This window comes from Prinia subflava, chromosome 6, assembly GCF_021018805.1.
Source record: "Prinia subflava isolate CZ2003 ecotype Zambia chromosome 6, Cam_Psub_1.2, whole genome shotgun sequence".
In the NCBI taxonomy this organism is placed as follows: domain Eukaryota; kingdom Metazoa; phylum Chordata; class Aves; order Passeriformes; family Cisticolidae; genus Prinia; species Prinia subflava.
In genome coordinates this window covers 25,036,999-25,050,243 of record NC_086252.1, presented here as the reverse complement: position 1 = coordinate 25,050,243, position 13,245 = coordinate 25,036,999, and the positions used below count along the sequence as shown (strand labels likewise).

Sequence of the window (13,245 nt, the reverse complement as noted above, 5' to 3'; positions counted from 1 at the left end):
TCTAAACAATCACATAACCTGCTAATACCATACTCATAATACTGAAGCATTCACTTGTCTGCAATTCAAAGTGCTGCATTTTTAATATCCTGGCATCACAGGTATCTATCTGCACTTGTATCCAATCACAACTCCCCTGAGCTAAGTAATTCCTGCTGCTGGAGATACTGTCTAAATATCCTAGATTATATTTACTGTGCAATGCATTAAACAGTCCTGAACCACTCCCAGGGGAATATTTTCTCTGTGCAGTTGTGCTTTCCAGCAAGTCCTGGGCTGCAGCCAGGTGTTAGACTCTAAGAAAGGTCTGATTTGAAACCCCCAAATATCTTGCCTAAAGCAGAACCACAGGATGTATGTAGCTTGTTGTTGGTATTTTTCAGATAATGCTTTCCAGAGTGGATTTACAATTGACTCTATTTTCCATTAGGCTGTATGGCTGCAGCTGCTTCCTCTCTAATTGCAGGTATTTCAATGTGTGGTTTCTCCTCATTTTGTCAGAGCAAAGCACTGGGGTGTTTGATCTTGCCAGCAGAGAGCAGGGCAGGAAAGGGGACTGAGACTGAGGTGGTCAGGGATCTTCTGAGTAGGAAGAAAGGAAAAAGAACCTGAGTTGTTAACTAGGGTCCTTGCTTTTAGTTATTATAAAAGTCAGAAAAGAGTCCAGCATGCATTAAAACCTTCTCTTGAGATCCCTGCATGATGGAGGCCTTGGAGCTCTTCACTGGCATCCCCTGCTGCTCAGGTCTGTAGCAGAAGTGCTGTGTTAGCACAGGTGCTTCACACCCACCACCACTGGTGTTTCATGGCCTTGAAGCAACTCCCAGAGTTTCTTACTTCCAGATGTGTGTGTATATGCTGTGCAGAAGGTGTTTTCTCTGCACTCTGGTGTGGGAGATGAGGGGCTCAAAGCTCTGTGTTCATGTACCACTTACTTGCTTTTTACTGTTTTCTAGGCATCTGCTTGGATGCCTGGAGGGGAGGAGACACAACTGTGATTTGTGTGTGCAGCAAGTTCCTAGTGCATCTTCCAATCCCAACCAAGGACAAATTGGGTCCTACACTAATAAAAATAGATGCTACCCTCAATCCCAACCCAAAGGCACTGCTGTGGAGGCAGGATGTTTGACTAAAGTTGGTGGGAGGTCAGATGTTCCTATGGTACAGTGTAATCCAACAGTGACCTGGGGGTGGGATTGCTATGAGCACCTGCTGTTTCGAGGTGCAGGATGGCGTGTTTTGGCACATCCAGAGGTGCAGGGTAGAGCAGGGGAACAGAGAAAGCATGCCTCTACAGCTGAAATCTAATTTTGCCTACAGAATTTAGGGACTTTGGTTGAGTTTATTCAAGTCTGATATATAAATGCTTGGTTTGCTTTGAAGATTTTAAACCTTCCATTTCCAAATCAGGCTCCTTTTAAAGCCTTGGTTCTTTTTAAAGGCTAATGTGCCTGTGCTATTCCTTGACATTTTTAGCATAACATAAAGAAGCAGATATCATCCATGTAGAGACAATGGGAAGCTTTGTGTCTTTTATCTCAATTTCACTTTCTTCTAGCAGTCTGTTCAAATAAGTGGGAAGACAAGGGCAAGGTAGCATTTCTGGCCTTTGCTCCAAGAAAGGTAGACTAGGACAGTTTGGGGATTCTTAAAAAGTTGGTATGCAAAAAAAATCATTGGGCATTCCATTTATTATAAAATAAAAATGCTCACCTATTCTTCTATGCTGTCTTCCAGTCTTCAGTAATAAGTGATCTACACAGCAGTTACAGTTCTGTGACATTTGGAAAAGTTATGGAACAGCAAAAGAAAATAAAAAGAACTGATTCATAAAACAGATACTTTGTAAAATGTCCTTGACTTTTAAAAATATCCTTGGAAAATGTCATTGAGAAACAATATAGTGATACTGTGCAATGCATCTCTCCACTGCTTTTTTTGGTGTTTTGTCTGTATCTGTAGAATGCTGTCAGTGAGTGTTTGGTGTGTCGTGGAAGAATGGAAGGGAGAGCAAGGGTCCTGAGCCACCCAGCACGGCCCCAGGAGCCAGGAAACCTTTAATCCACACCCAAGCAAGCCCAGTCTTGCTGCAGCTCCAGTGGTGGTCAACAGCTGAGCTGGCCACAGCAGGTTTGGCTCGTGGTGTGGTGCAGGACTAGCACTAATGGCAACAGTGCTAGTCCAACAGGCAGGAGCTGTGGGCCTGTGATAAACTGGAGGGACTGGGCAAACTTGGGTCTGTCAGAGCTTGCCCACAGAAATCATGTTGCTTGCCCATGCCTCCCTTTGCTTTTAGCTTGAGCTTTTAGCACCTTCTGCTCCTGAGGGGAGGGTGTGGAGCATGGGGGGCCTCACTGGGAAACATCTGTAAAGGTTTTGGTGATTTGCATCATCTTACTGTGTTCTCCCCTCTGCTCAGGTGCTCAGTGTCATTCTCTGCTTTTGGCAGTCCAGCCAGTCTGCTCCTGCTTGGAAGCACACCCAGAGCATGGTCGTTTTTATTGTTTCTCTTTCCAAGGAATGAAAGTGCTTGGAAGCCTGTGGATTAGGCAGGGAGGGAAAGATGAGTGTGAACTCTGAACTTTAGTGTTTTCTTTTACCTTGCAGGGTGGCAGAGGTAGATGTTTTCCTTTGTGTTTCTTGCTGTTATACAGACACTTAATGCAGTCTGAAATCAGCCACTGCCAGGAAGGGTAGTTTTTCCCTCCTTCCTTAGACACTCCTCCCTGTAGAAGGAGCTGCTTGGTAAAGAATCTGTATGGCTAAAAAGAACATTTTATTATTTTCAGTGAGATAAATCCCCCTGTCAAGCTCACCACAAGCTGCAGAGACCCTGGTGCTGATAGGAAGGAGCTGTTCTTGCCTCACCATCTAACATGTCACTCATCACAGCCTTGAGTATTTGCTAGTTTCAAGTAACTGCGCAATCTAGTTTGAGCTATTTCAATTAAATGAAGAGGAAACAGACATCGTCTGTTTTAGCAGGTGAGGATGCATATGTGAAAGATAATGTGGAGTCATTCAGGTATTTAAAACAGATCCAAAGCTGTGGAGGGAGCCCTACCATTTGGCCCTTTTCCTACATGATGTGTGAATTAAATGTGCTTTCTCATATGTGTTTTGTCACGTGCTTTTCTAGGGCCTGGGGGCTGCATGTTCTGCATTAAACTAATGAATTTCATCATAACACAATTGGTTGGTGACCAATTCTGTATTCTGAACAGCTGGATGCATCTAATACCACGTATTTTTCATGTACAATTTGCCAGCAGATAACCCCTTTAAAAATACTAGGGATTGGAGAAGATCCTTAGGGTAACATGCATGCTCAAAACCACACACATGGACAAAATCAGAGGTGGGGGTTGAGTGGAGGTGGGATTGGGGATGCAGAGGTTATGGAGTAAAAGCAGCAAGCAGAGGAAGATCTGTGGCTGGGAAGCTCTCAAGGTGTGTCTCTGGGGTAGATTTCCCTTCATCTCTTCCCCATCCTGCATAAATCACAGTGCTTCTAAAGCACAGGTTGTTTTTTTGTTTCTACAGACAACCCCTGCATGATGTGAGTGAAGACGCTGTGCCAGTTCTTCTTATGTGTTGTACATTTTATGTGACTATAAAAATAAAAATTTATTCTCCTTGCTGCTTACCGTCTACATTTTTTCCTCTCATGTCTGCTCTGAGCAGGCATAAAAAGGTTACTTGTGCTGTAGCAGGGATTTAAGATCAAGGATTTTATTAGCTTGCAGGAAGGCTCTTCCTTCCCGTCTGCATTCAAACCAGATAATTTCTCTTCTGTTAGCAGCACGATCAAACCCTGAAAACCAATGGAAGAAGCTTTCTTTGACCTAAATGGTGCAAGGCCAAGCTTTTAGGCTCCAGTGTTGTGTGTCAAAGACTATTACTGTCACAGGAAGCATAAGCAGCCATAGCTTTCCTGCATAGTAACAGAAGACTGTGCTTCTAAAAATTACTCTACAAAGTATTTTTGCAGAGCAGCTTCCCCAGGGTTCTCCATCTGTTTTCATATGAAGATTAATAACAAATTGTTTGGCTAATAAACTGCTCCTTGCTGTCTCTGAAATGTGACCATTTCTTTTCCTTCCCTCCCATGGACAGTTATTAGATTCCTGTCTGCCCCTGTGCTCCCACGTGGGAGGCATCACTAGTATGAGATGTGCAGCAATTGTTAATGTTTCAGCTCCACAGCAAGGCTTTTAAAGGGTGAAGATTTTGGGATGTGGCTGAAAGAACGGATGCTGTGGACAGCTGTGTAGTGCTGAGGGCTGGCCTTATTCTTAGAAGTTGTAAAGAAAAGGAAGAGAGGAAAACTGAGCTCTTTGTACCCTACTGTGATTTCTGCAAGAGCCCATTTCTTGTTTGCAACTACAGAGAAAATATTCCCAGGAAAAATGGGACTGAGGCTTGAACCTGTTCAACTCAGCAGCACTGCTGTGAGATACAGGGCTGGCGGTGGTATTTTGAAGTTCTGGACCAGCTGCCAGGGGATATTCTAGCTGCTTCATTGGGAAACAGATAAGAGAAAAATATACATGTACTGTGAGAACAGGCATACAATCAGGAGGAATGTTAGTGATCTTCAATCTGACTACTCCCTAATGCAAACCTCAGAACTTCCCCTCTTCTGGTTAAGTACAAGTGACCAAAATTCTGCCAAGATAGCCAGTCCAGATTTGGAGGTTTCCCATGACATTTTATCACCCAGTGATGTATACCAAGAGACACCTACTCATTTTGTTAAAACACCTACCTAGCGTCTGCCCTGTATTTGCATCTTTCAGCTTTTTATCTTGCTGCATCCTCCTCTGCTAGGTCACAAGGATCTCCTACATGCTTTTGGTTTTGATGTAGACAGACTGACATCAGATTTTAACTTCTTGTGCCTTAAACAGAATAATCTGGGCTCCTTCACATTCTTATCCCAAGGGCTTTGACTCAGCCACAGCAGCAGTGCCTTTTAGGGGCTTGTCCCCCATTGCCCATGCCCTCTCCTTTTATCAGCAAGAGGAGAGACAGAGCTGCCACTCTCAGATTACCCTGCTGCGGAGGTGTTTCTAGTCCTGGTGATAACTCACAGAGGCAGTAGCTGCTATAGTGGGGTGGGCACATCAGACATAGCAAAGTAACTTGGGGATCATAGGCATCTTCTGGTCCTTAATCAGCATTCTGCCTGCATGGTCAGCACAAGAACAGGACAAAGATTGCCAGTGCCTATCTGTGAGAGATTCCAAAGGGACATCACCTTGCTCCCTGCACAGTCAAGGCTGACATAGTCCTTTAGGCTTTGGCATCACACTGAGAACTGACATTAGCTCATCATCCACTGTGAGTTTAAGCAAGGCCACAGCTGGATCAACTTTAGGAAAAAAAAAAAAAAAAAAAAAAGCCCAACTACAAATATTTGCCTGTAGCTTTGTGTTATTTTTAATTGTTACTTGTAAGTCATCCCCCTCTCAAGTGAGTAGGGACTGAACGTTGAACTGCAGCCAGGAACTTTGGGAATCTAATCAACTTCTATGTCTCCAGACTTTTAGTAGATTATTCCAGAAGTGATGCTTTTGGTTTCTCTGTTTTCAGGCTTGTTTTCCTCACTTTTGGATGCAGAATCTCACTGTTGTCTCATTAGCCTCAATCAGGTAATTTCAGGGTTTTATAGATGCAAGACATGCGGTTTTACAGCTGCTTTTCTGAGAAAAATATTAGTCTATTGTACTTCCTGAATGAATTTACTACAAAGAGCCAGTTTATTCCATAGCATAAATTCATTCCATTTACCCCTAAAGGCATTAAAAAACCCAAAAGCTTACATGAATTTCTGTTTTCCAGTATATCTGCTAATTTAGGCATACATATTTTATGGCAGGTGTAATGGCAATCTAAACAGACTCTTTCCAGCCATGCTGCAGAGCTAAAAATATTGTCTGCCCAGTGATTTAGAGGTAGTCTGGCTTCTGGGGTATGCTCAATCTTGAGGGGTTTTAAAGTTCATTTTATGTGTCTTCTGATCACCAAGGAAGATTTATTTCTCTAATGCACAAAAATAATCTGAATTGTGTATTTCTTCAAGACTCCACAGAGCCAAGTGGGCACAGTCTTAGGTGTTAAAGTGATACAATTACAAGTTTTGTGTGGGTGTGGTGTGTGTAAGTGTGAGCGTAGGAGGCATAAATAGTTGATCTAAAGTTCTGCACAAAATTTCAAAACAGACCAACAAAATCTTAAATCTGTGGGAAGACAGGACCATATTGCCAAATTTAAAAATGCTCAATTCTTTTCTGTCATCTATTAAAGTAAAACTAATTCCCCAGCATTATGTAGGCTATAAACTATGATACCTATATGTAGGCTATAAACTATGATAGTGTTTCTTAGTTTCCTGTTAAAGGAAGTCTCAGTTACTAGGTGGAAGCTTAATTATTGGTCAGATGCATTCTTTTAAATACAAATGTTCATATAAATGTTCAACAGAGCTCTCAGAGTTCTTAAAATGTTATTCATTGTATTCAGATTTGTACCTAAGCACTTCATGAATACTTGGCACAGTCAGTTTTCTTAAATGTTATGAAATCTGAGAACCATTAATCCTTTTTCCATATTCATGAAGCAGGATTTGCCTGCCTCGATGCATGTTTAATTATGTGGTTTTTACTAAGGCAGTTTTCTCATGGATGACAATTTCACTTGATATGCTGTTAACTTTGCTTGAATGAGGAGCAAAAATTTATTTTTGTTAAAAAGATTTGTGAAGACTCGTGTTTTCTCTGTGCAATCACAAGAATTTGCTGTGGTTCCAAATCCTCTCTCCAGGAATTAATAATAATTTTGCTTTAAATCCACTGTATATTCTGTATTTTTGAAGTATGGCAACACTACATATTGTTAAAGTTTGAAACATCACTCATTTTGACATAATTTGATTAATTTTTGTAACATCCTTGCAAAGGGGAGTAAATCATTAGATGCTCAAAATGAGAAGGGATGGCACCAATATAGCAGTTGTAATGCTGGACAAGCACAGTGTTCCTGTTGCAGGTGTCTGTAGGCCAGTCCCTTAAATCGGTCAACTTCTTTTCCATCTGTGGTTTCAATCCTTTATTCTGATGCCTTTGGGCCAAAACTATTGTCCTCTGTTTGTTTCCAGCACTGGAGAGGAATGTTAAATTCATCCAGTAAGCTGGCTATGTTTAATCCCTTCTTATAAATGTTAATACTCTTTCCAGTAGCTTTGGGTGGTTATAGTGAAAACTGGACCCTAAGAATCAAGATAGCTTAGACACCACAAATCATGTATCCATGTAAGAGAGCTGATGTTCAGGACAGTAATAGAGACCTTCAGGTGACATTTAAAGCAGTTGGAAGTAACCCTTTTCAGGGAAAATTCTGCCAATCTTTTCTTCTTGGTAAGACAAAGTCACTTTTTCAGCCTTCTCTCTCATTTTAGGCTGGGAATGGAGTGCACAGTTTGGATACCAGCAGTGGAACATCTTACCAAAACAAAGCATCCATGGGACCATTGTAATCAATGACTTCTAAGTGCAGGATTGGTGCTGCTGGATTGGAAACAGGTGCTACAAGATGCCAGGTGAGGTGACTGAGAGCAGCAGTGGGATGGAGGAGACTGTGCAGAAAGACAGCAAGTCTGGAGGCCAGAGCCCTCGCTGGGGCACAATGAGAAGGGCTGTGGCAACCACTGTCACCTTTGATGGGGAAGCCACTATGGACCGGAGGAAAAAGAAGAAGAAGGAGTCCCGCCCTGAGTCAATAATAGTGTATCGGTCTGAGAATGACAATAAGGTGGAAGAAGAACAGGTGGATGAAGAAGGAGCTGAGAAGAGCTCTGAGGAAGGCTCCAAGTTCCTGGGTCAGTCTATGACAGATGGTATGTAGTCCTGAAAACACTCAATTTACATAAGCTTTTTTGATGCTATCATGCTCTAAGGTCAAATTGACGTGACTGTGAGACCAATCCTCTCCAAGACTGCAGGCAAGGAGAGCTTGAGTCCATACATGAAAATGTTCTGAATCAGAAAGCATTAAAGGCTGATTTGGGATGTCTCCTGCAGCTCTTTGCAAAGTTTGGTTGTTGCTGCAGTTTTAGTTTTAAATGTATGTGCTGGTTGGGGTTGTTGTGCTGGTTGCAGTGCTATGCATGACTTAAACCAAGGATGTCATTCTAAGCCACGATCAAGCTACTGCCCCTGCCTGAACAACTGCCTGTTAAGTGAAAGGATGGAAGCAGATGGAGTCAGTGGCTCTACCTTTGATAGGGAATTTAAGTCATTATCTAGAATTTGCTGGTGCCTGCTGTTTGCATACACTCAGCATGGCTTCCTCTTGAAGGGTGATTATTTGGCAAGGTCATCACGGGGCATCTTCAAGTCCCTTTCACTTCTGCTATCTGTCCTGGGTACCCTTGCAGGGAAAAAGTGTGGAAGGCAGGTCCTGTGACTAAATACTCTTGTGAGTCAGCAGTGTAGGCTGAGAGGGGCTTAAATGCTCCCAGTCCACCAAATAGACCAGAATCCCCCCTGATCCCACACCCTATCCTCATTACTGCCTTTCTACTTTTGTGGAGCACTTTGAGCTGCTCAGCCTCTTTTTAAGAGTTTCTGAAGACCTTCTTCCAAGCTACTCAGAATTAAGACCAGAAGAAAATATACTGTAGCCCCAAAGAGGAGTTTATGGCCAATACCACTGCATGGCCCATCCTATGCCAATGTCACTCGAAAGCTAAGGCAGTCCCCTTTGTAATTTTAACACATATACCAGCAGTGTCCAGTTTGGTGCCTCTACTGATCTCTTAAAATGCAAATATAATTTTATGACAGTTTGTTAAATTTTTCTAAACTTCAAAAATTATTTTGGATTGAGATACAAGGCAAATGTAAAGTGAACTATTAGCTATTCAGGTATAATTTAATGTGTGGATGTGCTTATTCCAAAACAAGAGTCTCAGTGACATTTATCTAATTAATCCCAAGTGTCCATGCTGTTCAGGAATAAATCCATGAAGTAAACAGAGAAAAACAGGCATATCATTTTCAATTGAGTTACTCTGTCTCATCTCATACTCCTATACTCTTGCAGCTCTTTCCCTTCACGTATTGTCCCTAGTGGAGATACTGGAGTTTTCTCCCTTGTGTTTTCTATCATCTGGAATTCCTGTCTTTTTCCTCATTAGCTCTTCTTCCATTTTTTTCTGTGGTAATATTCTTCATATTGCATTTCTTCTTCCATCTTTTTCAGTTTGGTTTTAACTGTAATTCCATATGCACTATCTAATTGTCTCTGGGGTCTTTGAGGATTTACACAAAATACTTTGTACAGAAAATAAATCTGATGTAGATGTGTTTATCTGTGTTGTAGGTGTCTGGAACATGCCTTTAGACAGCCGATACGTCACCTTGACTGGAACAATCACCAGGGGCAAGAAGAAGGGTCAGATGGTGGACATCCACGTCACACTAACGGATAAAGAGCTGCAGGAACTGACTAAGTCAAAGGAGCCTCCTAAAGAAGATGTACCTGAGAAGAAGAAGAAATGTGATGTTGGGTTAGACAGAGGACCCCACATTGTCCTCTGGACCATCATCTGCCTCCCCATCATTTTTATAGTGTCCTTTGTTGTTTCATTCTACTATGGAACCATTACATGGTACAACATCTTCTTGGTGTACAATGAAGAGAGGACCTTCTGGCACAAAATCACCTTTTGTCCCTTCTTGATTATCTTCTACCCAATTATAATTATGGTTGTTTCTTTCTCCCTAGGCCTGTATTCAGCTGTAGCCCAGGTAGCATGGTCCTTTGGGTACTGGTGGCGCGCTGTCAGGGATATGGAGAAAGGATTCTGTGGCTGGCTCTGCAGCAAGCTGGGCTTGGAAGATTGTTCTCCATACAGCATTGTCGAGCTGCTTGATTCTGACAATATCTCAGGTAGTCTCTCTGGCAAGAGCTCTGCACAGGGGGTTGAGACCTCGGCAGTCTGAGCCTTTGCCCTGGATGACTATTTTAGTCATACGCGAGTGTTGTCACCTAGAAAATAACTCACTGATTTTTTTTAAATATACATATATATTTAAACACAAACTTAATGAATAAAATATTGGGCTGAGAGTCCTCTTTAAATGTCACAGAATGCAAGAATGCTAGCTTCACATGCTCTGGGTGGGGAGGTGCATGGCTTTCCAAGGATTTGTCATGTGTTGTAGCTAATTACAGCTTTTGGGAATCGTTACAAAATCCAGGTCTGCAGGGCTCTGGCTGTGGAGTAGCAGAGATATATTATGAAAAGTCCACTTCTGTCAAGGTAGACTTTACTTTTCAACAATAGTAGTGACCTATGACAGTGAAAAGAAGTCTCTGCTCAGGGGATGAATTTCAAGAGATAGGAACACATTCAGAGGTGACGGCTAAATTGCAAAATGTGTGATGTTCTTGCAGTTTTCTTAGGAAGGGACCTTTCCCAGTCCTTCCAACAAGAGCAGCTAACTTAGGCAGGCCGACTGCTTAGACACTGTCAAGAGTCCAGTGTCACACTGGAATAGTGGGAGAGGACAGCATAGCTGCCAACAAAGGCAAGTGAGTTCTACACTGACTGGAAACAGCCCCATTGCACGATGGAAGAGCAGGGCTTGCTTTGTAATGTGGTGTGTGGGGAACTGATGGGGCTGTCACCAAGAACCCTCAAGTGGCTGCAGGTGCTCAGATAGGTGCTTGGAACACACCTGCAGTGGATCTTTTGACATGTGCACTGCTATGGAGGAACCATTTACAGGAGTCATACACAGTTTGCAGTGCAAACAGTTGCACTATAGGGAGGAAACACCTGCTCTGAGGAGGTGCCTGCCCCTAAGGAAAGGGCAATCCATTTACATATCACAGCAATGCAGGTGTGGACTTGCAGCACCTGGATTTAGGGAGGTGGAGTTGAAGGTGCTTGGGATGCAAAGGGCTCTGAGACAAGTTATTCTGGTTTTCAAGTTGCTCTTATGGAACAGCTCCCCTTTCAGAATGGGGGAATCCAGAAGTTCATGTCTATCTCTGCCTCAGCTCTGGAAATCTGTTTCTCCTTCCGCACCTCATCCCTCTTCCTGTTTAATTATATGGAAGAGCAATTTATCATACATCCTCCTCCCCTCATGTCTCATTTTTGTAATGGGTTTCCCTCCTTTTTGGATTTTTCATGGCATCATAGTGGGCTTCCTGACCAGGCTGAGGTGGTCACCATAGGCTGGAGAAATTTTAATTGTGTCTTTAAAAAATGACTAGCAGAAAAGGTATTTTTTCTCAATCAGCTATTGGGGTTTTGGAGATGAACAAAATAAAAGAGAGGTATAGCAGATTCTAGTGGGGGCTGAGTAACACATCTGAAACATGGTTAATTTTCTCAGTGCTCCAGTTCAGCTGGTGCAGCTGGAAAGTCTGTGAGCCCCAAGGCAGAGGAGCTCACCATTTGCATGTGTGTAGGTAGGTAAGTCATGGCAAGCAGTCTGTCAGCTGCACAGTCACTCCTGTCTCTGTACGTATCTCACTTCCCCCGTCTCCCTATGGGGGGAACTGCTCTAGTTTTAGGATGGTTAAAAGAAGCATTCAGAAGATGGGTTTCACAGGAACTAATGCTTTGTGTTGCATTTTAAGGTTGAGCTCAAGACTACACTGACTGTCCTGGTTAGAACATCTGGGAACTGGTGAAGTATAAACAAGTCCATCTGATCCTCTAGTCCTGACACTGAGAAATAACTAGTTCCTGCTGCATCCTTGGTCCCTGGGAGGTCAAAGGAGCCTCTTAGCATTGGTTGAAGGCTTAACAGTGAATAATGCACAAGCCAAATATCAAGAGCAGTCTTGGCCCCACACTTAACTGAGAAAGCAGTGGTGCTCAGCACAGGTAGAGCCAGGCTGTGTTTATTGCTTCCTACTTTCATTTTTTACTGGTAAGGTCTTTCAAAACAATTACCAACTTCCAGAAGAAAAAATAGATCCCAACCTGTGAGACAAGTTTAGTGGGATTCAAAGGGCTGGCATAGGCCTGGGACTGGTTCAAGCACTGAAATGCTTTTCACAGCCTGTTCTAATCAGGCAGGCTCATATTCCTCTGAATTAATGGAGATGCTGAGGATAAGCCATGCCAATGCTGGCAGTCTGTAGTGACCCAGTGTAGCCACTCTGCTTAATACTGCTCCACATGGAAATTGCAGTCTCCCACATGGCTGGAGGGTGGGAATAAGTGATGCTTAACAAGCATTAAGGAAAAGGAAGGTCCACTGGCAAGTGTTCTCACGCTTTGCCTAAAGGGACACTGCTGGCATGAAAGGAGTAGATTGTGTATCTTGGCCCCAAGCAGCAGACAAGTTTGGGGAAAGGATGGCTGGCAAGTGTGCATTGCTGCAGAGGGAGAAAACCCAATTCAGCTGTCACTGCCAAACAGCAGCTGTTCAAGGCTAGACGAAAGGCTGGGGTCAGTAGCACAAAGAGCCTTCAGCTTACAGAGGGCTTGAATGATAAATACCAGCTCATTACAGAATACATCCATGTGAAATGTCTGCTGAGCTGCAGGATTTGCTTTCAGGATGGCGAACAGCCCACTGGAGTGGAGACAAAACCAAATCTGTGCCTCTTACTGCTACGCAGACACAAAGGAGTGTCAGAGGAGTCATAGTACCCTCCCTCTGCAGTGGCAGGTGTGCTTCTGGGTTTGGAGGTCACATTTTGGGAGATATTCTGGGACAATCCATCATGTGTTTTCTACTTCTTTACATTTAACTAAGCTTGCATTGGCTCCTGCTAAATTCAAGGCATTCTGTCATTGATTTTGGTGGGGGCTATTTTAAGCTTGGAGTTAATTCTGGTGCTTGGGGCTAGTTCTGGTGCTATTTGTAAAAGTTTAATTCAGACTTTTCTCTAAACAACTGGATAGCTTTCTCTCTTGCCCGTTATCCTCTGTAGCAGTTTGCCTGTTGCAAAAGATATAATCAATTGTTGTAAAAGAAAAAAAGCACAAGTTTTTGTCTTGTTCTACTCTGCTTTCAGAAACTCACAAGTAATTTCTGCTTATGTGCCACTGTCAGACTGCAGGGAATTCCAGTTATTCTGATTGTTGAGTGTGTTTCTGGCTGTTCTAGTCTGGGTGTTTTTTAAGTAAAAATACTGTTTGCTGATTGTTACTTTTAATTGCATTCCCTTTTCCCATCCTTGCTGGCCTGGGTGGAGAATAAAGATGTATGT

General features: G+C 42.8%; 2 protein-coding genes across 8 annotated transcripts in view; one reads left to right on the top strand and one right to left on the bottom strand.

Moving 5' to 3' along the window:
* ERCC3 (ERCC excision repair 3, TFIIH core complex helicase subunit) overlaps positions 1–13,245 on the bottom strand; it is a 387,208-nt gene that overhangs the window by 97,927 nt on the left and 276,036 nt on the right. The gene's annotated exons all lie outside the window — the stretch shown is intronic.
* The window catches only part of TMEM169 (transmembrane protein 169), a 16,963-nt gene extending 3,718 nt beyond the window's left edge, over positions 1–13,245 (top strand). For 2 of the 6 annotated variants that reach the window (XM_063400799.1, XM_063400802.1), the window contains 2 exons: positions 7,460–7,897; positions 9,385–13,245. In XM_063400799.1, coding sequence (XP_063256869.1) covers positions 7,594–7,897; positions 9,385–10,007 — 927 coding nt within the window. In that variant the 5' untranslated portion in view covers positions 7,460–7,593 and the 3' untranslated portion in view covers positions 10,008–13,245. Of the gene's footprint in view, positions 1–5,595; positions 5,655–7,459; positions 7,898–9,384 lie in introns of all 6 variants that reach the window. The other 4 variants (XM_063400805.1, XM_063400803.1, XM_063400801.1 and 1 more) reach the window with 4 other exon arrangements.